Here is a 23,676-nt window from a genome sequence, read left to right on the forward strand (position 1 = left end):
GGAAGTGCACCTGTTAAGTGATAGACTTCAGCAGTGCGATGGCTGTGTGGGTTTGTGGTCTATAACGGATGTTTGACAGGCTGATGAGCTCTGGCACTCACACACTGCTTCCTCCACACATTCTCCCCTCCTCTGCCTGTCTTCTCATCTCTTTAGGCGGTGGGCGTAAACTCCCTCTTTTTCTTCCTAAACGCTGTCTTTCCATCTCCACTCTTTTTCCCTCCTGCTCCTCCAATCCTTCTATGCATGTTGTTTTCGCTGATTGCAAGCTTGACAGGTCTTCAGAGAGAGAAACGCAGAGGGAGAGGAATCAAACAATCTCCTCAATTAGACAGCCCACACAAACGTACGTCTGAACTCTATACCATCTTCATCAGTTGTCGCAGTTTTTATCTTTCAGCCGCAGACACCTTTGTTCCCCAGTTGAAAACACACTGTTCACAACAAAGGCAGAGAAAACCATTTAGCTTTGAGGAACAGAAAGCCACGACAAGCTTTTAAGGTTTATTTGCATCGAGAGGAGGTAGTCTCTCTGCTTTTTCTCCCTTAATTGACCCACCAGTTTGCCTGAAATTTGCAAAGGGCTGCACAGTGGCCACTGATGTGAAGGCATTCACATTGCAAATGGATCTCTGACTGATTTTGTTATTAGATTCAATATAATCGTACATTTAAAGGGCAAAATTTCAACAGTTTAAATGCAATTAACAGGGAAAGGGGGAGATGGGAAGGTTGCTGTTATCTTCCAGTGCTGTGCAATAATTACGCCTACTGACTAACTGAAAATGATTTGATGATGTAAGGAGTAATACAATTTCATGTAATCAGGACACACAGAGTACACACAGCCTCTCTGGTCTTATGTCACTTACCAGACTTTCAGCTGTCACCAGATAAACACACACACATCGCCTTGTCTAGAATACATTGTAGGGACACATGACGTGGACATGCAATGTGGGAACCACACACACACACACACACACACACACACAGAGTGAAGATAGGCAGCAGGAAGAGAAAGAGAAAGTAAAACACAGGAAGCAACGAGGCAGTGAGACAGATAAAGTCCATACAGGACCTCCGGACAGTCAACTATGGGATGAGTCAATACTGTAGTAATACTGTGGTGCACTGCAGCATACCTGGAGGGGCTCAGACCTGTTGATGCAATCAGTGGTGGATGTCTCGAGTTTTCTCCCATCTGTCTCCTCTCCACTTGGCTGTCAACCTCCTCTCACAGCCCCCTCTCTCCCATCTTTCCTCCCACAACTCCTGCCGTCCCCTCTCTCCTCTCTCCTTCTCCCCTCCATGCTCATTATGCACGTCGCTGGGAAAAAGAAAACGCCAGTTCTGCAAAAGTCACTTCTTGGAGGAGAAAGAAAAAAAAAAAATTCAGACTTATTTCCACAAGTCATCCACATCATCTTATTATGCTATTTTACTTCATGCTTCCTTTTGCACTTCTCTGTTATGCATGTCTTATTTTATTTCATTGTCAAGTGTCCTGCATGTAAATACAGTTTATACAGATTTAATACAAAAAACTTGGTTTTGAATGGATTTGTTTGGGCTCTGGAGACATCGCTTATACAATTTGACTTCAAGTATGAAAACAAACAGATTCACATTTGAGAGATTTTCAGTAGTCAGCAGTGATGAACTTTGTTTCTGGCTCAATTTTCTCTCTGATCCATCTGCTCTTTCTTTCTTTCCTTCTTTCTTTCTTTCCCACACATACATCTTCCTCCTCATCCTCCTCCTCCTCTTCTCCTTTCTCCTGTACTCAGGAACTCAATCTTTTCCCTCCCTCCTTCTAAACCTTCTTCATCTCTTTCTTCCCTCATTCCTTCCTTCCTTCCTTTCTTCCTTCTAATTCTCTTAATTCTCTTAATTTCCTCCATTTATCTCCCTCTTTCATTGCATCCTGACTCTCATCCTGTATCATTGACCTGGAAGCCTCCGAGCTTGTTCTCTCAGCCGTGGGCATCATGACCATAAGCTGAGTCGCAAGGCTATTTATATTTGTTCCTAATGAGGTGAGATTTCTCTCCGCCATAGCAACAGTCTCTATGGATACCCTGCACTTGGATACCAGATCCCATCCTGTTTTAAATGTCTTATTATGGGCTGCGCTTTCCCCCTCGTGTGTCGTAGCCTAATTAATTCTGAATTATCACCCTTCGTTGTGTGAATGGCGCAGAAATGCCCTCAAATTACCACCGAGATGATGGCATCAGCACAAGTTTACACCAAAAACACAGATTAGAGTTCCACCGGTCAATTTGAAGCATGAAGTCGATCAATATTAAAGCACTTAGGCACGCAACCTGATGCACAGCTCAGTTTTATAAATTGCAAAAAGGGAATGGAGGCCACTACAGGTGCTCTTATTATTTGATCTGAAACACACACACACACAGGGGGAGTATCTGTCTTCTGTACGGTATGAGAGGCTGATGGGTGTGCTATTGATCAGGTCTGAGCCAAGTGAGAAGCCCAGTTGAAGCACAAGACCCAGGCAGCCGAGCTCAGATCATTAGAAGAGCTCTCTGAGGCTGGGGTCACACAGGTGTTGAGACCTGCCATCTCATTTCCTGCCACAAAGTGAGACAACGAATCAATAAAAGCGTCAGAGCAGTTTCTGGAGAAAGCCACAGAGGTGTGCAAGCACACACACATACACACACACACACATATACATATATATACATACATACGTATGTATGTATGTATGTATGTATGTATGTATGTATGTATGTATGTATGTATGTATGTATGTATGTGTGTGTATATGTATATGTATATATATATATATATATATATAAGGGCTGTCAATCGATTAATTATATATATATTATATATTTATATATATATATATATATATATGTACACACACACACACGTATATATATATATGTATATATACGTGTGTGTGTGTGTGTATATACACGTTAGATGGATGGTCTATGTGCCTTTGTATTTACAGTAAGACTTGAAACTGTTCCCGTTCCCTCCACTCTCCTGATGACAGACGCTCTGAGACAGCTGCATGCACATGTACTCACACAGGTACACACACAAACACACACACACACACCCTGACAGGTTCTGCATTGTTATGGCATGTCCAACTCTGGCAGCTTGTTTTCCTTAGACCTCTCACCCTGTGTGATGACTCAGAGACGGGGAGATGAAAGGAGAGGCAGGGACAGGGTGGAGGGAGAAGAGGGGAGTGGTGGACTCTGACAGGAGGGGATGGAGGGCCTGAGATGGCTTGAGCGTAAGAAGGTTAAGTAAATCATATCATTAATGCTATGTTAAGAGATTGCTTTGACCTCTGCTTGGCTGTCTGCATATGCAAGTGTGTGTATGTGTATGTGTCTGGCCTTCATCCCGCTACAGCAGGTGGCAGCAATGACGTCCGTCTTCTTCCCGCCAGCACACACACACACACACACACTTTCTCTCTGCTGCTTTATGCTCTCCAGTGTCAGTCCCACTAGATCCTATCGTGCTTGAAATTCACTCATCATATCGGGTGGCCTCACTGTGCTGCTTTGCTGACACAAGTGCCCGCACGCATGCAAAGACACCCACGCACGCTCACACACACACACGCATGCAGGAACACAAGCACAGTGGACTGACTTGATTATACAAGCAGAGCAGCTCAACCTGACAGAGGAACAAGGACCAAAAAGGAAACACGAAAAGAATATAAAAGGCTTATTTGCCCGTGTTGTATAAGCATGTTTCATCTTCCCACTCTCGCCTACCCTCACCCACACAGGTTAGATCCAATAGCTAGTGCCAGGCCTCTCTATCTTGCAACACAAACATCTCCGTGTGAAGGAATATTGCAGTCGAGTTCTTTTTCATAATCTCTTCCCTCTACACCCACACATGCACATAGTGAGGGGGTGAGAGGGAGACGGGGGTAAAAAAGAAAAAAAAAAAAAAGGAAAAGCTGGTAAAAGAAAATGAAAAGAGAGGAGGTGGAGGGGTTGGTGTGGGGGGGCGGAGAGGAAGAGAGAGAAAAAGAAGTGCTCATGAGAGCCAGGAGGTAGTTGTTATAGTAACTGAGTCTCTATACCTGTCAATCAGAGCTATTTCAGGCATCTCGCTTCTATGGGAAAAAAAAAATAAAAAACGTACATACCAGGGCCAGAGAGCTGTTTCACTGAGGCAAAAAATTATCAGCCGACGCACATGCACTGATACTGGCAACTTGTAAGCTGTTAGACTGATCAAATTAACACCATAAATGAGATTTCAGCACTATGTCATTCTTACTTTTTTAAAGATCTCACATTCCTACTTCACTTTATGAAAGGAAGATGAAAATCAGGATGACAGCCAGGGCATCATCTGCACTTTGCTGCAGCAGCAAGTAAGAATGATCACAATCTTTTTTTTTAAATATAAAAATCACTGCAAACAGGTATATTGGAGCAGTGGTTCACAACATTTATTTTGTCTGATGTAGCTTGATCAGCTCTGTCAGGTGAAGTCAAGTACACCCTCAATTTTCTGATATTTGTCTTTGTAGCTGCTCCCACTTGAAGTGGCAGACGCTGGATGTTTCAACCATGTATCCATTCCTTTTATCTATCTATTATAACCATGATTTATCCGTCACTCAGCTAATTGCTTTTATTTATGTCAACCATTTGTTCATTTTGGCTTTCCACTATTTATTATTGGCTAACGACTTCCTCCATTTTGTCATCCATTTCAAGTACGTTCATTAATTTTAGCTAACTATTTAAAATTTTCATTACTTAAACCTAAATTCACCTAATACGTTCAGCGAACTACATGTATCCATTGCTTTTAGCTCCATATTTATCCATTACTGTTACTACATATCTATTTCCAGCATTTATCCATTAACAATTCCATCCGTTAGTCCATTACTTTGAGCGATTTCAACCGGTCATTACCATTTATCTATTACACTTAGTTAATATGTTGCTTTTAGTGATTTAAACCATATATTAGTTAGCACACAGTGTTTGAGCATTTATCCATTAAATGTACATAACTATTCAACTATTTATCCATCATTTTTATTTATTATTTATTATTTTAGCCATTTATTTCAACCATTTATCCACAGTTTTAAATATTGAACAGTTTAGTCATTATTTCTGGCTAGCTTTTCCAAACATTTCGCCTCACTTTTAGCTAATTGTAACTCCAAGTCTGCTTGCCAACTAGTTTTCCCGCCCTCTCAATCACAACACCTCGTAGCTGACTCAGTATGTGGCTATATATAAATATAAATACATATTCATATATGCTACACATCTTTATATGTACTCACTGACAAATGCTGAAATAGCTCCCAGGGTACAAGTAGCCCTGTTTGGGGGAATGATTGTATGACAGAATATATTTCCTTAATCGTGTATTTCTGTATAATTACCAACAGCATAGCCAAAAGAAAACACTCGATTCAGCCCTACTGCGGACAAACACATGGTGAGGAGGAGAGAAAAGCGATGAGACAAAAGAGTGGGGGAGTAAGAATAGTGTGAGCACCAATATGGCTGAGTGCTGAGTTTGGGAGCCATTAGGCAGAAGGTAATTAATACCTGTCACCGCAGTGCTCTGTTCACTGCCTTTATTCTGTTTCAGACCAATTAAAATATGACACTCCTTCAGTGGAGAACGTCTTGTTAAAATTAAGCGCCTGAGACGCACAGACACCTTTGATAAACACATCCAGAGCTACAATTGGCTTTGGCAGCAACGGCATGCTGTATAGATAGATAGTGAGGGGAAGGGGGGGAAGCATGGCTGTGTGTATGTGTTGTGTCACTTCCAGTAAGAGATGTGAGATCTGATTAAAAAGTGTGTATCCTTCCTTGTGAGTTTCTCTCTCTCTCACACACACACACACTGTAAACTGACGTGATGTTATGAGACGTTTATGAGCCAAGAGATACTGACCAGTGAAGACAACTCACTGCCAACTATTTGCAGCTTGGACAGAAAGGACAGACGAATGGTAAGCAAAAACAGACGAGCCAGGGGAGAGGGGGAAAAAAAAATGGAGGATAGAGCAGCTGAGGATATAAAAAGACAGGTGGTATTACAAAAAAAAAAAAAAAAAAAAAAGCTTAGGAGCAAAGGAAAATATGATGAAGAGAGTCAGATAGGAAGGGAAACAAAGGAAGAGAGAGCACTTGGGGAAAGTGAAATGAAATATGGTGTTTTTTTTAAGAGTTGAGTCAAGAGGAAGACAGATTAGATGGAGAAAAGAGAGGGGAAAATGGAGAGAGGTGGAGTGATGGATGCAGGCAGGGGACCAGCAGCACTCTGCCAACATCTCCATGCATCCTTCCAGACATCACACTGCGCTGCCATCTGCCTCCCTGCCACACACACACACACACACACACACACACACACACACACACACACACACACACACACACACACACACACACACAGAGGGAGGAGATATGTGAAATCATTAGCGTCTCCTGACACTGAATAAATATCTGGGGATGAAATCTGTCTGTGGAGAAATCACCTGCGGGGAAATATGATTGGATGAGATCACGACCTCACTGGAACGTAATTTGCATGTCATCTAAATGGGATCTGCCCCCAGTGCTCGGGAGGTCAAAAGGCGTCCGATTAGTCCGATGGCACAACTCAACTCTCCTGATTGGCTGAAAGGAGCCAGCATGGCGAGCCAAACTGCTTCCCTCTGTGAGCTGCAGGACTGCCCTCTTCTGGGTGCTTTACAAATCTCCACAGTTTGATAGAAAACAATGCAACAATCAATAAATCTGAAGACGGACAAACTGTGTCTGGCTGTTGTTGTTTTTTTTAATCACATTAGAGCTGAGGAATAAAAATAAACACAAAGAGCATGAGAGTGCAGCACACAGAGTCTTGGTTAACCACATACAGAGTCTTATTTATACATATATTTATATAATAGAATCATTTCTCCCACTTGTACAGCCTCTGATTGTAACACAGAAATATACCAACATTCCCTGGGTGAGAGAGAAGAGAAGAGAAAAAGAAAGAGCCAAAGAAACTCTCAACAGTCGTCATCTACATTAGAAAACCTACAGGCCATTCGTTTTTATAGGTTTATACATCAGCGAGGCATCAGTATTCATTACAAAAATAGGAATATAGTTGATATAGAAGCACTGGGGGTTGATTGAGTGGGCAGGGGAGTGATGATGTGGCTGTGCCCTACCATCAGTGGCGTGACTAGTAATGGTCACCCATCCGCCCACCCACCCAGCACATACGCCCAAAAACCAGGAGACGTCTCGGCTTCTGTGCGCCTTTGTGAGTGTTGTACAGCAGTCCAGCCCAGACAAAAAGTCAGTTATCAATGGAAACCAGTCAGGGTTTATATTAAACCAATTAGAAAATGACTACATAAAAAAAAAGATAACCGTACAGGCAGCAGGAGGGGTTAGTGCATCGGTGGAGTTGTGATAGTTTCAGAAAAGTGCCGTCAGAACCCAGAAAACATGATCTAGGATAGAAAACAAAAGGAGGGCGAGATGAAAGGGAGAATAAGGAGGTGGCAAACAATAGAGTTTCAGAGAAGAAGTGCAAAGCAGCTCCGAGGTCGCCCTTCATTTGGGTTTCTATAGCTGCTGTTAGTGAGAGAAAACAAAAGATGAGAGGGGAGGGAGCTAATGGAGATAAAGTGTTATTGCTGGGGTATTTTTTTTTATTTGGTGTTAACTGGTGAGAAGAGAAATGAGGGGATGGAGGAGAGGAGAATTATTGCTGAGGGTAGTAGGGCTGCTGCTGAGGGGGTTGCTGGGGGTAGCCAGGGTAGGGCTGTCCAGCAGGAGGGGCACCTGGGTAGCCACCCTGTCCCGGAGCGACGTGCATGTAGGGCATGTTGTACTGGCCGTAAGCATAGGGGTTGTAGCCCATAGGCATCTGGAAGTACCTGCATGGACACCACAACAGGAAAAAAACAAATGTGAGCGTAATATTAAAACATTAATTAAACACTGATTTTCCTTATGGTAACAAGATGATAGCACTGTTATGTTTGTGTGACAAGAACACAGCTGGAGCCAGCAGCAAGTTAGCTTAGCTTAGCATAAAGACTGGGAACAGATGGGAACAGCTAGCCTGGCTCTGTCTAAAGGTAACCTCTAAAGCACCTCTGAAGGTCATCTGAAATGTGTAAAGACTGGCAGCAGGTGGAAACAGCTACACTGGTGAAAATAAAGAGAATATTTCTCAAAATATTGAACCAGTCCTTTAATTTATTCAGTCATCTCGAGTCACAGCATGTTATTCGGGGGTTATTTGATGTAGCTTGGATGAAGGACTTTTACCAGTATTCTCACAAGTAGCTGGAAGAAAGACGAAGGATGAAATCATGTTCACTCAGTCCTGACATCATTACACTAAGCTACATGGATCAATCTGTACTCAGACATCAGGACGTCGTGATGGGAAACTCACCCTGGATAACCCTGGTAGGTGGGGTAAGGTGGTCCCTGGGCCTGGTTTGGTGGAGCCACAGGTGGTGGGTTGCTGGTGGGAGGGCCAGTAGGAGGGCCAGTAGGTGGTGCGTTGGTGGGAGTGGTGGAAGCCGCCTGAGGGGTGAAGCTCGGTGGAGGAGGCCTGGCTGGTGGCTGAGGCTTTGCCTGAGGCTGCTGCTGGGCTTGAGGATTCTGAGAAGACACACACAGATCAATACAGAACCATCTGCCTCACATCTGCTGCACTCATATCCGACGTTTGGCTTTGTGAGTGGTGACTTACAAACACGGTCCTGGGTGCAGGGGTTGGGTTGCCAGGGGGGCCGGCTGGGGTGCTCTGATAGGCGGGGACGTTGAAGGACGGAGCACTAGGCTCTCGGGCGATGCTCTGCTGCAGCTCCCTGAAACAAGAGTTCAAACATGAGCGTGCTGCAACATTTCCATCATATCCATGAATTTATTAATCCTAATGAACAACTAACTCATTGATTAAAACCAAATATGATTAGCCGAGACTGCACACGAGAAACAAAACCTGCAAATGAATCAAACAGACCAGCTAAGTACGTACTTAAGTAGTTCATCCCGCTCTGTTTTGCGGGCGAAAACGATGTCGCTGCATTTGTTCTGGAACTTAAGCAGGATTTCTGTCAAGTCGTTGTAGAACTGAGGAGGGAGAAACAAAAAAAAAAAAAAGGGACAAAAATAAATCACCCGACCTGCAAAACCACCTTGACGCACAAAAAAAAAAAAAAACAATAAAAGAAAGTTTCCGACAAGATATGCATTACTGCAGTGCAGTTCATCCTCGCTGAAGCACGTGTGCGCTGGCGTGTTGTGCTGAGTGAGTACCTTGGTGCCTTCGCGCAGGTTGCTGCTGATCTCAACGTAGCTGTCATGGGCTGAAGCCAGCTTCTTCAGCACCTCCTCCCTCTGGTTGGCCTCCGTGTTGGACTGTTTCAGACTGCTGAACTCCTGGTGGGATGTCTGGAAGAGGATCACAGGTTGAATAGATAAATCACAGATCGAGGTCAACTGCTGTCACCTCTCAGAACACCCGGATATTTATGGCCACTAAATTATAAATTGTCTCTTCACACTCCATGGCACTTTGCCATTCAGAGGGAAAACTGGGTTTTACTCACACTTTGGGTGTGTGATGTGTTATTTGATATAGGTAACGCTTCTTTGATCCACTTTTTGTTTAATCGTCTACTGTTTAAGCTGTTGGAGAGTATAAAACTGCTGACCTGATTAAGAAATCAATGTTTTAATCTCTGTAACTCTTTGTATACCTGAACTTGTCCCAGCAGATCTTCCTGTGAGCGGAGGCTGGCCTGTACCCTCTGGTTGTAGGTACCATACAACTGGTCAAGCTGGGAGACAGACAGCTGCTCCTCGCTGATGGCTCCGTCCCGGGCGAGCGCCGTCAGGAAGGTAACAGACATGTCGAAGGTCACGGACTTGATCTCTCCCTCCATGGTCTCCCTCTCCTTCTTAATCTCGTCGAGCTGGGCGAGCTGAGAGCGCAGCACGTTCACCACCTGGGTGACAATGGAAAAGACAGACACAGTGAGCGTGAGTGTCCTTGACCTCTCGCCCTCATAGCGACTGGAATATACTGTTGTTTTTCACTTTAGCATGAATGCAGTGTAGCCGTGGAGAGACATGCACTTCTTCTTCCTCGCTCTTTCCCCGGTTCTGCTTGCTTAGTTATTTAAGCTCCCCAGTGACACGCAGTGCAAAGTCAGCAAACAAAATGAAAAATGGAGCTACTGTAGGGAGGAGGGACAGGGCTATGAAGCACACAATGTCCACTGGGTGCTTCTGTACACCACAAGTCTATGTGTATTTATGTTTATGTGGCACACAAAATACCTTGGGATGAGGTGACAAATCCTAAAAACTAATCACAACAATACAAAGTAAAGTTTCACATTATCTGGCTGCACAGACAGAGATAAGCCAGAGGTGTCCAGACCTCGCTGCCCTGCAGTGTCTTGGTCGGGTTGGCAGAGGGGATGGCAGCGGTGAGCTCGTTCTCTGGTTTACACAGCAGGGTGATCATGTCACAGTGGGTGCTGTAGCGGTCCTTCACGACCTGGTCCGCCTGCACGGCCTTGTCCAAGATGTTGCGGAAGTTAGCTCCCTCTGGGTGAGAGAAGGGGGGGAGGGAGGTAAGGTTAGAGGGGACAAGAGAGGAGGAAGGAAAGAGGAGGAGGTGAGGAGCATTGTCAACAGTGGATGACATGGAGACAAACAAACATGGATGACTACACAGGAAAGTTGTTGCTGTGTGTGTGTGTGTGTGTGTGTGTGTGTGTGTGTGTGTGTGTGTGTGTGTGTGTGTGTGTGTGTGTGTTGTACCTGCACGGAGTGGCTTGTACAGGTCTCCAGAGGGGGTTCTGTTCCAGCGCTGGTTGAACTTGCTTCTCAGATCGTTGTCTGTCGTCTCTTCATCGTCCAGCATCTTCAGAGACTGAGGACGACACGCAACATCGACATTATAAAATGTTGGTCAGACATGTTTAATATCAAAGTCTCTTTCAATGCCAAACTCTGTGTACTTAGAATATATCTGAAGTATTTTAAACACACTAAACTTCTGGACTTCTACAAACCAGGAGGTTGGATGCAGCATCATTGAGGAAAAGAGTTTTCAGATTGTCTCGGCCTGGAAAGACTAACCTACAGTCAAGAACTGGGAGCCAAACATGATATTTTAATAATAATGTAGGTAAAATGTTTTATATTATTTGCATTATAACATATATTGGTGGGTATGTGTCTGTGTAATGTACGTATCTGGAGTCTCTCAGACTTGTAGTCTGTATTGTTACTGTATGGTTTGAGGGAAAAAATTATTCTGCACTGCTTTCATGTGTTTTTTCAAGAAGTAAAGTAATGAAGTGAAGAAAGTCAAGACTAGAGTTTACATTTTAGACAGAAATAATGAACAATATACTTCAGTGAATATTAAAGTCTTCTTTTTGGTCAGTGGAAATCTACTTTCACTGGTGGCTTTTTATAAAACACAACCAAATAGTTTTTGGGAGAAATTAGGACTTTTTTTTTTTTTGGTTTGGTCTTTTCAACTCTGCCAACAAACTTGGCAGCGTTTTATGTTTTATGTTTTAACTCCCGTCTGTTTATTTGTTTGTCAGCAAGATGTCTAAAAAACACAGGTTGGCTGAAGCTGGGGACAGACAGTCCTTGGCCCAGAGATCAGTGAATTAGATTTTAGTGATGATCCTGAGCTGCTGGGATTTCTGCCATCAAGGATGATTATGATTTTTTTGTTTTTTAGTGTGTTTGCACATTCTTCTGGTAGACGCTGGTAGAAAAGTCCAATATTGAGGACGTCCAAGTCAGCTGCTGAAAAGCATTTCATTCATATGCTTCCTTGTCAAAAAAAGCAGAGCCATATGACAAACAAGCTGTTGTAATCTAAAAGTGTCTTTACTTTTCAAATCTCTTCATGGTTCATGTGAGCAGTAAGGTGAGACGCCCAATCACTGGATCTACAGAGTGAAGTAACACATGTTTAATTCAGCGTGTTTGCGTTTCTGACCTCGTCCAGAATCTCTCTGTTGCGGGTCAGAAGCTCGGGCAGGTCTTTGATTAGCTGCTCGATGGTCTGCAGTCCTCCCTGCTGCACGATGGACCGGGACTTCTCAGCAATGGATTGTGGGATAGAGTCTCCTGACAGATCCTCCAGAGCAGCTGGCAGGTTTAGGGATGCCAACACTCTGATGAACAATTACACATCATCTGTCAGTTATTATGATCTGCAAACATCTTGTGCCGCGTCACCATGACAATTAGAGATTTTGAGAAAATCTTGGAAAATAAAAAATAATTATTTGTATTTCAAAAGATGAATGGAATAAAGTGCATGTTGCTACTTGTCAAGCATCCATTAACATCATAATAGAGCGTGCTAAGTGTGTGCTACACTAAAGTACCTGTATTGACATTTTAATGGAACCTGCTACATCATTATGTTATGAATTTTTAATGAACTCATCCATGCATGGAGACACAAGCACTCAGACGTGTGTTGTTCATGGGAAGACAATTTCACCTGCATTATCACTGACGTGCACAAGCAGAGCAAAGTAAGGTCATAAAGACGCCGAGCAGCGTACCCGTTGCACAGATTGGTGGCCTCCCTCATTGTTCCCACCAGTCTGTTCACCGTCTCAGCCTTCCTCTGGTTGTAAATGCTCATGGACTGCTGCACCGCCATGGGGACCATCTTCTCAAACAAGTCTGAGAAACAACATAGTGAAAAAAAAAAAAACAGTGTTGTAGATAAAATCCCATCTGAAGTCATCCACTCCCTACACAATGAGTTTGAGGTTGTGCCAAAATGAAGAGCAACTTAAATACAACGGGTTGTTGTTGTTAATGTCTTTAAATGGGAATTTGCTACAGTCATCCTAACGTCACAGGTCATATATACACAATATTCATCCAGCACTTAATGACATGATTGACGTTATTCAGAACACTGTGTCACTGTAAAGAGTCAACCGGGCAGCATAAATGTTGATTAAAGTAAATAGTTTGACGTTTTGAGATACCATTACTTTCTTCTTTGCCAAGAGTTAGATGAGGATAACAGTACCACTTAGGGGCTCCTCCAGTTTGCATGTCAAAGTGTCCCAAATTGCCCCCGAAGGCTGCGCCGTTGGTGTATGAATGTGTGTGAATGATTAGCTCCCAAAAAACGATGAGTAGTGACACCTTGTACGGCAGTCAATACCATCTGTGTACAAATGTGTGTGAATGGGTGAATGAGATACGTAGTGTAAAAGACAAGAAAGGAGCTATACAGTCCATTTACTATTTAAACATGCAGGGACTCTCTCCAAAACTAATTAAACATGAGACAACTGACTCTTGACAAGTAAGTGTCTTCCCCAAAGAGTCAAACTACTTCTTTATATCTTACGATCAAAATCTGACAAGGATGCTCAGACATAAGAGTTTTTTGTGTCAAACCTTCTTGACAATTAGGATCTGTGTTTAGCGTCTGTGTTACTCACCTGTGAATTTCTGGCTAAGTGGAGGTGTGATGGTGGTGGCTCTGACCAACGCTGCCTTGCCAATGTGTTCCAGATCCTTGACCTCAGGCACGCGATCGTGGTAGATAAAGTCATTGTCTTTCTTGGCTGCGGTGAGAGCTCGATTGATCCTTTCAGTCAGGTCCTTAACGCTCACATACTCATCATAGCGAGACGCCACCGTCTTCACCAGCTCTGCCGCGTGCTGGATTGAAAAATCAGAGGACAGAGGAAGACATTCACTTCATGAATACGTTTTATGGTTTTGATGTGTCCAGGTTTGGAAGGTTACATAACACATTCAGGGGATTTCATTCCAATTTTTATTTCTTTTATCATGAAAGAGACAGATCATTTGCTGGGAGAATCAGCCACAGCAGGTCAAAACCTTAAAGTCATACGAAAGCTGCGTACCTGCAGGCGAGCGATCTCCTCTCCAAATCGCTTCTTCTGCTTGGCCAGGATGCTCTGGTGCAACTCGGCGTTGGCTTGCATGATGCAGTGCTTGGCCGCCAGCACCGGCAAAACTTCCTGAAAATAAAAATACTGACCAGGGAGAGGCAACCACAGAGCAACACGCAAGCACGCAAACAGATATGTACGCATGCACACAGGCACACACGACGGCAAGGCAAAATACAAAACGGCAGACGCACACAGGCGAGGTCAAATCAGAAATGACGTCACAGAAGCCAATCACAAAGAGGCACAAGCAGTCACACACACAGACAAATGCACAATCAATGCCAACGCCACCACCACGAGGGATGCAGAGAGAAAGGAAGACAACGAGAGAGAAAACAGAAGAGGCCATGAGTGCTCAACCTTTCAGCAAAAGCTGCCACACCTTCATCAAATGCCCCATAGCCATATGTCTGTGTGTGTGTGTGCACTCATGTGTCTATGATGATGCATGTGTGTGTTTTTACTGATGAGAATGTACAGCCAGACGTTGCACATTGCACCAGCCATCCATAAATCCATTTCTAATTTTGTGCATAACGTCCTTCCAAAGTCATTAGTGGCTAATTTTATTCACTGTTCAAACTTAAAAAGAACTTAAACATACAAACAAAAACAATAATTCCCCCCTGGGATTATTAAAGCATTTCTGATTCAGGAATTTTTTAAGTGGCCTGAGAAATGTAACATATTATATTATCAATTTACCTGGAGCCACAAAATGTGTCAAGTGTCAAGACAGATATATTGCTCATATTCCATTATCACATCTGACACCTTACTTCACGGTTGGTAGGTTTAAATATTGAGTAACTAACTTTAGTTAAGAGATGTTTTAATTTAGCAAAGTGTTATGTGTGTCAACTTGGAAAACACTAACATTTATGAACAGCTGGTGCAAGTTACTCATTGGCTGCTTAACTTTGATGTAATTAACCTGAGGTAGTGTGTGTGTGTGTTTCAGTCAGTGTTAGACAGACAGTAAGTATTTCAGAGATGGTAAGAAACCAAACAGAATGAAAACAAGTCAAACTGCAGCTTAGTACCAACCAGAGTGAAAACAGGATGGAAACGGACCAATGAGAACAGAGAAAGGTTGTAAATTTGTACAGTCCCGCAAACCTGAGTACCACCCTTCAAGTCTTATTATCCAGAAGTACACACACGAACACACACACACGGCAAACCATACAGAGTCCGAAACTCTGTATGCACCTTCACCACAGTGCTGACTGCAAAGGTGTTTGTTACTGTTGTCCTCAGAGCTGAGCGGTGTTTTCAGGTTAGTGTTTAACTGTGTGTGCGTCCTCCACATACCTTGGGAAGGTTGTCTTTGTACTGGCACTGCTTGAAGGCGTCGCCGTAGAAATCTGCTGCCTGATTGGCCAGCTTTGCGATGACAGCATCTTTCATCTTATCTATTGGGTGAAAGAGAAAGAACATATCAAATAAATTACATTCAGGACAAGAAGCTGTGTTACCAGTCATCACAAGCTGACATTCATAAGGTTTTCAGAGCTGTGTGCAGCTGTGGCCTCTTGTGTATGACATTCAGTGTTTCTACATCACCTCAATGAAACGGCCTTTACATTCTAAAGAGTGTAAAAAAAAAAAACAACTCATTTACAACAAAAACAACTCTCTCAGCAGAAAATATAGGTCTAATTTTTTCCCTAACTTCTATGGTGTAACCTTCAAAATTGTTAACTGTTGTGCTTAAAAACACTAATAAGCACATCTGTAGACAGAACTGGGACAGAGGTTTTGTGCAACCTGGATCAAAACTGCCTACTGCCGTCGCTGGAAAGGCAAAAAAATGTGCATGGGTGTGTAATTAAGGATGCTATGTATTAAGAGCAATTGCTTTGCTTCCTTTATATCTGGCAGATTTGTGATAGGAGTGTCCCTAAACTTGTTAGGCACATGTTAGACTAAGTAAAGGTCCATGTCTATGAAGCACTTTTAAAACTAGGGACTAAAAAATGGATTGTGTTTCTGTGTTTTTCCACAGTCTCAAAGTGAAAACAATGTGCGTTTAGATCATTGAGGTGTCCGCGCTTTGGTACCTGAGGTGGCTTTGAGGAAGAGGACCTCCTGGGCCTGGGCCAGCATGATGTGGCTCAGGGTACCCACAGTTTCGGGGGAGATGTCCATGGTTGGCTCCCTGTTCAGTGCCGACAGCACGGTGTCCTTGATGTGGCCGAATGCTCCGCTGGCCAGCTGGATGGTGAGACAGATAAAAGTGAAACAGATGAGACACTATTGCTAAGAATAGATTTTTTTTTTTGTACTTCTAAAACAGTTTGAACCGTCTACACTGGCAAGTCCTACGGGCCTCTCGCTTTCTCATGCCTGAGTCACAAATATGGATTTTATTTTGATAAGCTGAAGATGTCAAAATGAAGACGACAAGCATTCTTTTGCATCTCTGCAGCGTGAATGTTTTTGTTTAGGTCATATCTCTGTCTCAAGTCTGAGAAGCAATAGAAAACACAGTAATTCCAGCTACCATACCAATCATAAATGAGCTGCACATTTCTATTCAATGCTTGTAAAATACAAATCTATTTTGAAAATATTTAATTGTTTGTGGCCATCTCAAGATGGAAGTTCATCTGCATCAACAGAATTTCTCGACAGGGTTTCTAACATCAAGCTGCACATGTTAGAATATAACTGTGTGGTTAAACACTCACCTGATAGTATTTGGCTGCAACCTTCAGTCCTTCATCATTGTCCAGGTTCTGCTCTGAGGCGATCTGACTGGCCAGCGCTGCTGCGTTGAACAGGACACATGTCTTCTCGTAGCCCAAACTGGCCAAAGCTGCAATACACAAAACCAAAAGCACCAGAGTAAGAAACAATCTGATTTCTGAATCTTAAAGGCGTTCTGTTTCTTTTCTTGAAATACAGGACTCACTTTTACACAGAGGACAATCTGACATCTATCTTTCACACCATGTGGGATATTGACTGCTCTCTTGTTTGTCGACACAGTTTCTTTTTGTGGTGTTGGCATTTGTTCCGAGGAACACTTTCTACAGCTTCAGTCTACATTTTTCTCGCCCAAAGTACACTGCAAAGAATCCCACGGTTGTGAGCTCCCACAATTCAACACAGAGGACAAAAGATTCAAGCGTGAACAGAATAAATGTGAACTCAACAAAGAACAGTCCTAAGGATCGGGGGATTCTTTGCTCTCTCGCTTCACTTTGCTTTCTGAATTCTTTGAATGTTTTTTTGCCGTTGGCACCTGTCAGTCTTTGACACACATACTTTTATGTTACGTATGGTATACGTAGGTATGCACACATACCTGTTTTAAGAGCTTATACACATACTTCAGTGGCACATTTTTCCACTTGTAAGTCCTGATTATGGACGCAGAATAAAACAGGAGCCTAAATAGTTAGAGACATACGAAGAGGCTGACTGATTAATGACACATCTATACCCGGAGGGCAAAGTCTTATATTTGCTTAAACTCCTCTCAACATCATTTCCTCTTTCTGCACCTGTGCGCAACACACAGCTACATACAGATATTCTTCCACCGACACAAACGGGCTTGATAAGAGGTTGTACTTACCGAGCTTGACTGAGCCACCGAACAGTGATCCTTTATCAAAGGCATCCTTCCATGTGAAGGTTAAGCAGAGCTGTGGAAACAGAGAGACGCTTTGTGTTCAAGTGCTTATGTCTGGAAACTAACCCACAATCACGTGTCTTGTCTGTAGTCAGTTACCTGGTTTTCAGAGAAGGGAAACTTGGGCTCGACAGCACACAGCTGGTCGTAGTATCTGGAGAGAGAAAGAAATAGAAGGATTCAAACCAAAAACTGTACGTGTGACAACCCAAAAAGTCCAGATCTAATTGTTGTCTTTAGATCATACTTCATGCTTTCAGTGGACAGACAGAAATGTCTTTATTCTGATTATTATCAAACTTAACTTTAGTTAAAAAAAGAAAGGCCACACAGTAAATGATAGTTGAGAAATCCAGTTCAAGGGTGTGATTATAATGACACAACAGCAGATTTGTGGTGTGAGGAAGTCCTGCTATTTCAGAGACACTTGACAATGAGTCAGGAAAAAAAAAACACCAGGTCAGTGCATCAGTGACGGCTTCAGCTCTTCATCTTATCTGTATCTGTGCCTGTGATGACAACACAGTCAGGGAATCCCCTATTACCAGTTCATGCTGCTTTTCCAGTGCCCGGAAGAGACTGGAGCGCAAACGTGTACATAAACAAAGACTGGCTTTATTTATATATATATATATATATATATATATAACTACAAACACATTGTGCGGGAGGGTTTGTTATCCTTATGTTTCCCCCATTCAGAGACACAAGGACACGCACGTGCACGGAGGAAAGTCGAGATGAGGCGCGCCTCATGGTTAACTTAAGAGAAAAAGAAAACGTCCTAGACAACACAATGGTTGCCGCGGCAACGCAGTAGCTTGTGTTTGCGCGGCTTTGAAAGGGATAGGGCCCCGTCTCCGTGGATACCTGGCATGTGGCTAACAGGCGACTTGTGCAGAGATGCAATGCTAACCCTCAGCAACTCATTCTGCAGAGACGTGTTAACTTCCACCTCGGTGCTAATTAACCAAGAATATCTACCAAGCCCACAGGCTGTAAATCTGTAAGATAATAACATTATATTATTTATATCAGCTGGTTAAAACAGTGTAAGTATGAAATACTTACTTTACAGGCAGTACAGATCAGTTTTTCATTATATTTCACTATTTGCATAAATTGATACAGACAAATTCAGCTTATATTCAACTGGATCTGTGCATCCCTAACATAAACTTCCCTGAAACTGAAGCTGCTCCACAGCCACTAATCCTTGGACGTCACAGGTAGCGCGTCCACAAAGTCATACGAGCGTGCCATTGTCGGCATTGTGTTAAACGTTCTGCCTCGCTTCAGCTTAGCCGCACTCCTCATGTTTGCCATTACCACTCAACACCTCGAGCTGGTACACCGTTTAATATCTAAAGAGCTTTATCTTGGCACCGGGGATACAATTTCACTTTGCGCTGCAGCTAGAGAGCACCTCAACAAAAAGGAGGAGGAAGTAAATGGAAAAGACCTGCACCCTGTGAGCGCATACTTGGCTACTCATGTAATCTAGGCATACCCTGTGCATTAAATAACCCATGAGTCATAGAGAGAACAAAGACTGGGCGACAGAGGGCAAAGTCTGCATCTGTATGACACCAAGGAATCGAGCGGCTGATATTAACAGTGGTAAAGCTTTCATGCATGATATTAAGGATGTATATTTTAGAGCGGCTGTCAGATAAGGTGAACACAGAGGAAGTTTGTTTAAATCCTCTTCCTCTATACAAAACAAGATGAAACTGTGACGTTCTTTTGCTCATCACTTTCTTTATGTGTGTAATTCATGTGTTTAATAAAACCAGAGCTGCTATTTTAATCTCTCACGCTTGCTTCTGATTTTCATACACCTCACATATTTTATCACTTTGATCTGTATACTGATATAAATCAAAGCTGTGGTTTTTCTGTCTGAGCCAACCTGTCTGATCGTGTGGCCACAAGTATCTGCGTCTGAGCCTGGATGACAGGTGACAGGAGAGCTGGCTGTGCTTGAATTTCTCTTATATATGCTCCTGTATAAATGTCTGAATGGATACGCAGGCTGCTGATCTTCTTGGTATTATATATGGGTCGTTGCTAGTGGCTGTCATCCCTGTTAATGTCATTAAAATCCATTAAAAAAACAGGATGACTCAGCTCGATCTTCCATATAAAAATTGGATTGATTGACGGTGGCTGGACGTCCTCCAAGTTTTGCATTAAGCTGCCATTGCTGAGGCATGTTTTACATATTTCTATTTATGTTTTTAAGTTATTTTGTTTTCAGCTCTCTCTCTCTCTGTGTGTGTGTGTGTGTGTGTGTGTGTGTGTGTGTGGCCCTCGAGACAATAAACTTCCCGGCGGACGTTGAAGCTAACTCTGATGCTAAGGCAAACTGTGGAGTTAATTTCGATGAATAAGTCACAGCTAAATATATCTTAGCTCGGCTCAGGTGACTCATGTCATCTCGTAAGTATACGGCAGTTCGGTTAAACATACTGAACAGTCAAAGTCTGTGTCAGGCTCGGAGGAAACTCGGCGTGGATGACACATGAGTCAGTTATTATGGTCAGAAACTCACCTAGCATGTTAGCAACTGAAAGCTAACACATCTGGGCGCGGCTGTGCTAACTCGCCGCCACAGGTGTGACGCCGGCTGAGTTGTTTTTTAATAATAATACCTGTAGCCGGTTCAAACAAAGACTTTCTACCTGAGCAGTATCTCCAGGGAGCTCTCGTGTTTGTCCAGCGGCCTTCCCAGCGCGTTCCTGCGGAGCTTGTTCAACTCCTCCACGGCGCGGACGTACTCCGCTTGCTCCTCTCCCGCTGGGTACGAGGCTGTCACGAACTTCGCCAGCGGCTTCACCAGATCCACCTCAGAGGACTTCTTCAACGGGACTGAAATAAACGTCGCCATTTCGGCCCGTCGTAGCGGTTTGTTTGTGTTAAATCAGACACAAAAAAACAAGAGAGACGACCAACGAACACAAACAACAAGCGAGCGAGCCACTTCCTGGATTCTGACAGGGAACGTCAGATTACGTCATGTGGACGCGGAGACGCGCACGGCGCAGACTCAGTGTCGGGTTCATGAGAAGCGACTGCGCTGCAGGAAAATTAGCTTTATCTGCTCACAGCAGGAGCTCTTTGTCTCCACGACTGGACACCACGGACGGATTAACCTACTTGGACGCTCAATGGCAAAAAAAAAAAAAGAAAAAAAAGAAACCCCACCCTGTTCCTCCTCATCTTTGCACCAAATCAACACTGCCAATTTGCTGTATATACTTGTACATTATATTTTATTTACTATTGCTATTTTGATATTGTATTATGTATAGTTTGATATTTTTATTCTTATGTTGTCTATTGTCACTGTGTGTAATGCTGCCGCTGCACTGTAATTTCCCAGCTTGGGATAAATAAAGTATGTATATCTATCTATCTATCTATCTATCTATCTATCTATCTATCTATCTATCTATCAGAATCAGAAATACTTTAATAACCCCAGGGGGAAATTATTTAATACGACATATGTTAAACAAGTAATCATCTAATAAGAACAAAATATAAATATATATATATATATAAAGGTATATACAAGAACAAAATTTACATTAAATAATGTGCACAAATGAAAAAGTAATTGTCCGTGTTTGTGTCAGAATACAGAAGGGGGTGTATCTGACTCACTGAGGGAGGCATTATAGAGAGGCAGAAATGATTTCCTGTGTCGCTCTGTTTGTGCATTTAAGAGAGAGGAGTCTTCTGCTGAAGGAGCTCCTCTGCCTCCTCAGATCCACTTTTAGCTCCTTTGTCTTTGTCACATTGAGCTGCAGATGGTTCAGCTCAGTCCAAGTGACAAAGTTCTGTATTCACTATCATCACCCTTTTCAATACAACCAACTATTGCTGAGTCATCAGAGGACTTCTGAAGATGGCAGGATTCGGTGTAATAGTTGAAATCTGAGGTGAAAAGGGTGAAGAGGAAGGGAGAGGACAGTCCCCTGTGGGGCCCCAGTGTTGCTGACCATTCCTATGCCAGAATATTATTAGGCTATATGGCCCCTGGTTTGTTGATTGGACACAAATAATTTACACCAATATCTATCATATAAACACAATGTTCACCTTTAGAGATCCAACATATTCAGATTAAACAGATACATACATGCAACTACTCAAATTAATAAATACGGACAAAATATAAGATAAGCTCAGATAGATTCACTTGTCACGGCAGCTCGTATACACAAGGTGGATAAGAAATTACTCATAAATAAGTAAGAATAGGAAAGAAGTCATGAAGTCATGCTGGTTTAAAGAGTCTGGCAGCTGTTGGAATGAAGGACCTATTAGCGCTCCTTCTTACATGGTAGGAGGGGGAACGCAACATTTATATTATACAACCATGAAGTTTACAATAACTATTTTAACAGCCTGTTTATAGAATGGCATGTTATTCATCCTGCTTAGTTTATTGAAGTTCATTTTCATTCAATTTCAGAATCAGAGAGAGAATCACTTTTATGGGCCAGGTGTGTGCACACACAAAGGTTACACGTTGCTCTCAGTGTACGTATAGATGTAGACAGTCAGAGTAAGCAAAAAACAAGGAGCTACACATGTAAACATGAACATATAAAAAGAATAGAAATAATTATGTATATCTATATTGCTCTATCTAAAGGATGCAAATGCAAAGGATGCTGAAATAAATATGGTTTATTCAGCAGGTTGTGTTGTTGTACATGAGTCAATTTTTAAACATGCTCATGCCCACATGTGTTTTTCATATCTTGTTTTTATTTTGCAACATATTTGTGAGCAGAGCGAGTTACAGTGCCTGTATAAAGTATTCACACTCTTAAAAGGACACACCTAAATCAGCAACCAAGAGACCTTTTTCACAGCAGCCATTTGACAGGAAATAGCAAGTAAACACAGGTGTAACCAATGATACTAATAAAGGGTCAGTTCCATTCAGGTCATGGTGCTGCTTTTGCTGTTCAGGTTCTGCTCCAATAAATGGAACAGAACCTTAAGTACTATCAGTGGACACGCCTGCTTTGACTGACTATTTCATGTAATAATGGCCGCTGTGAAAAAGGTCTATTGGTTTCAGAAGTCACATTAGTTACATAATGATCCCCTGTGTGAAGTCAGGGTATTGTAAATGATTGTGCACCTGTATCTGGAAGGTCCAAAGTTTCCGAAGATGCATTATCTACTACTAGTGGTGACTTGAGGAAGGAGATGAACAGTTTTACAAAGATGTATTTTCTATTTTTTTTATTAATAATTGATCTGTTGCCATAAAAAAACATTTTTGATTAAATGTTTTAAAACAAAATAAACCACAAAAACTTCCAAGAAGCTGAATTATTTCAAAGGTATGGTATGTGATTTATGATGTTTGCCCATTCAGACTGCAGGAACAGCCATATATTTAATATATTGTGCATTTAATTTTTTTAAATTAATTTACAAATGTAAACACTTTGGGTCTTCATAAATATAAACTGTAATATTTAAGGTTTTAAAGTTATTAACACTCATCATAACAGGGCCTCAAGGTCAGATAATCATCATCTGATCATCATGTCAGGTTATATTGTGCTTTAGTAGCCTATAATCCCAAACTAAGTAAAAGAAATTTTAAACAGTTCATCAATTTACCACAAACCAGCTGCTACACAGTAAACATGAGGCTTTGGGGGCCCAGCTGGGGCCTGGAAATGCACCGAATCAGCACAATATGTGCACAATAAAAGTAATCACGACTGTTCAACCAGATGGAAAATTAAAAAGGCTATAGTGCAAAAACAACTGGGTTACCTGTGCACACACACTCACTGACACACCCTTTGAGACACTCAGTTATGAACTACCAGCTGTTTCCAGTCCACCAGGATGCAGATAAATCGCTAGCTTTCTGTCCCGTTTGGTAAATTGATTGCAGCAGCTGTATTCACTCTTCATCCCAGATGTGATTCAGCCTCTGACACAACGGCTAGAGGGAAAACTA

General features: G+C 42.5%; 1 protein-coding gene across 2 annotated transcripts; it reads right to left on the bottom strand.

Annotated features, from left to right (window-relative positions):
• Window positions 1-6,824: 6,824 nt before the first annotated feature.
• Window positions 6,825-20,687, bottom strand: pdcd6ip (programmed cell death 6 interacting protein). Of its 2 annotated transcripts, none has more exons than XM_010734807.3 (18): window positions 20,357-20,687; window positions 17,772-17,826; window positions 17,616-17,685; window positions 16,723-16,850; window positions 16,093-16,246; window positions 15,344-15,444; window positions 13,979-14,110; window positions 13,547-13,769; window positions 12,644-12,767; window positions 12,067-12,244; window positions 10,863-10,974; window positions 10,477-10,646; window positions 9,791-10,039; window positions 9,348-9,482; window positions 9,067-9,161; window positions 8,779-8,896; window positions 8,476-8,687; window positions 6,825-7,948 (listed from the first exon to the last, which is right to left on the bottom strand). In XM_010734807.3, the coding sequence occupies exons 1-18, from the start codon at window positions 20,560-20,562 to the stop codon at window positions 7,774-7,776; spliced, it is 2,637 nt and encodes an 878-aa protein (XP_010733109.2). In that variant the 5' UTR covers window positions 20,563-20,687; the 3' UTR covers window positions 6,825-7,773. The 2 variants fall into 2 exon arrangements, with proteins under 2 accessions (XP_010733109.2, XP_010733111.2); XM_010734809.3 differs by having other exon boundaries at window positions 13,979-14,095; window positions 20,357-20,562.
• Window positions 20,688-23,676: the final 2,989 nt, after the last annotated feature.

The sequence above is a fragment of the Larimichthys crocea genome, chromosome XIII (assembly GCF_000972845.2).
Source record: "Larimichthys crocea isolate SSNF chromosome XIII, L_crocea_2.0, whole genome shotgun sequence".
Classification (NCBI taxonomy): Eukaryota; Metazoa; Chordata; class Actinopteri; family Sciaenidae; genus Larimichthys; species Larimichthys crocea.